This window comes from Littorina saxatilis, linkage group LG7, assembly GCF_037325665.1.
Source record: "Littorina saxatilis isolate snail1 linkage group LG7, US_GU_Lsax_2.0, whole genome shotgun sequence".
Taxonomy (NCBI): domain Eukaryota; kingdom Metazoa; phylum Mollusca; class Gastropoda; order Littorinimorpha; family Littorinidae; genus Littorina; species Littorina saxatilis.
In genome coordinates this window covers 44,235,497-44,237,229 of record NC_090251.1, presented here as the reverse complement: position 1 = coordinate 44,237,229, position 1,733 = coordinate 44,235,497, and the positions used below count along the sequence as shown (strand labels likewise).

At 44.7% G+C, this 1,733-nt stretch overlaps 1 protein-coding gene across 1 annotated transcript in view; it reads right to left on the bottom strand.

Annotated features, from left to right (window-relative positions):
* Nucleotides 1–138, bottom strand: part of LOC138970213 (golgin subfamily A member 6-like protein 22) — a 1,923-nt gene extending 1,785 nt beyond the window's left edge. The window contains exon 1 of the mRNA XM_070342708.1: nucleotides 1–138. This exon is cut by the window's left edge and continues 693 nt beyond it. Coding sequence (XP_070198809.1) covers nucleotides 1–138 — 138 coding nt within the window.
* Nucleotides 139–1,733: the final 1,595 nt, after the last annotated feature.

Here is a 1,733-nt window from a genome sequence, read left to right as displayed (position 1 = left end):
CTGGCTACCCCTATCAGTCAGTACCTCTCGAGGAATGCCCACTTTTGTCCACATGACCCACAAAGCTTCACTCACTGTTTCTGTTCTGATGTCTTTGAGTGGTGTAGCCTCTACGTACCGTGTAGCGTAGTCTACCATAGTCAATATGTATTTGTGCCCTTGGTTAGATGCGGGTATGATGGGTCCTACAATATCGACTCCCACTCGTTCAAACGGTGTCCCTATCAGCGGCATGCTTTTCATAGGCACTTTCCTTGTAGCCCCCTTCTAGTCGGGTAGCTGAGTTCAGAAAAGTGCAACATGCTAAACGTTGAGGGTTACAAGCATCCACCTGGTCTCAATGGAGAGTCTGGACGTGGAGTAGTGTAGTCTAGGTAGGTGGACATTCTGAATTTGGTTTGTTTGGCCGCCATGACACTTTTCAAAATGGCCGCCTGAAAATCTTATGCGGGCCATATCTCACGTGTTATATGGACTAAAGTGACAAACTAAAGGGCTATATATATGTATTTTGACATGAAGAATTCAAATATGCAAGAATAAACATGATCTAAGTAGGTGGACATTCTGAATTTGGTTTGTTTGGCCGCCATGACACTTTTCAAAATGGCCGCCTGAAAATCTTATGCGGGCCTTATCTCACGTGTTATATGGACTAAAGTGACAAACTAAAGGGCTATATATATATATGTATTTTGACATGAAGAATTCAAATATGAAAGTATAAAGATGATCTAAGTAGTGCATTGTATGATTACTTAAAAAAATATGTCAGATCGCAGATGATCAAGCGATGGAACACGTCAACAAAACTGGAAAAGTCGCTGGAGGACTTGTTGGCATTACAAAAACAGACACAGCCAGGGACAGGTGATCTCTGACACTCAGCGCAAGGTCTCAGCTGGCTAAGGACACTCGCAGGCCATGTTCGGCCTGTCTAGTGCTGCTGATGAAGATGACGAGCACGACTGTGCACACAAGGACTTCGGGAAAAAGAGGTTGAAACAGGATCAAGATGATCTACAGAAACTCATCAACTTGTTTCAGACATTCAACCCCTTTGCTCACCCATCACCAGACCTGATTTCACTCACAACTTGTGACGTTGCCAGTGATGTTGTGAAACATGACTTGCTAACAGCAGAGGAAACAGGAAAGGAAGTCATCTCAGAGTTTGTGCAGAAAAGATTTGTCCTGAAAGAGACTCTTTTCCATGACAGAATCAAAACCAAGACACTCTGCACCTTGGAGAGCATGTACACACTTGAAGTCAACACTGGAAAGGAGAAAACTGTTGCCCTCAAAGCCGACAGGGACTTGTTCAGACGTGTGATAACAGCTATGGAAGCAGGACGGGATGTTGACATCAACAAGATGTTGGAACAAGAGCTTTGTGGAGTGCCTCTCTCGCTAGCAACTGCTGACTGCAGATTGCGACTGCCAAGAAACAAAGCTGATCTGGCCAAAATACTTCAGCAAAATTTGCCACAGAATGCTGCTCCAGCTCCAAGCACAACCTGCACCATAGTTGATGGGATGGCGATGATACAAGTCTTGGGGAATCGGATGAAACCAAAGACTTTAGGAGAGTGGAGTGACAATGTTGCAGAACACGTTGACAAGTACTTCTCACACTCCTGCACCAGAGTTGACTTGGTCTTTGACAGGTACATCAAACAATCAAATCGACGACTCGAGGCAAGAGAACGGACGGCAAGAAAGGGATAAGAAGG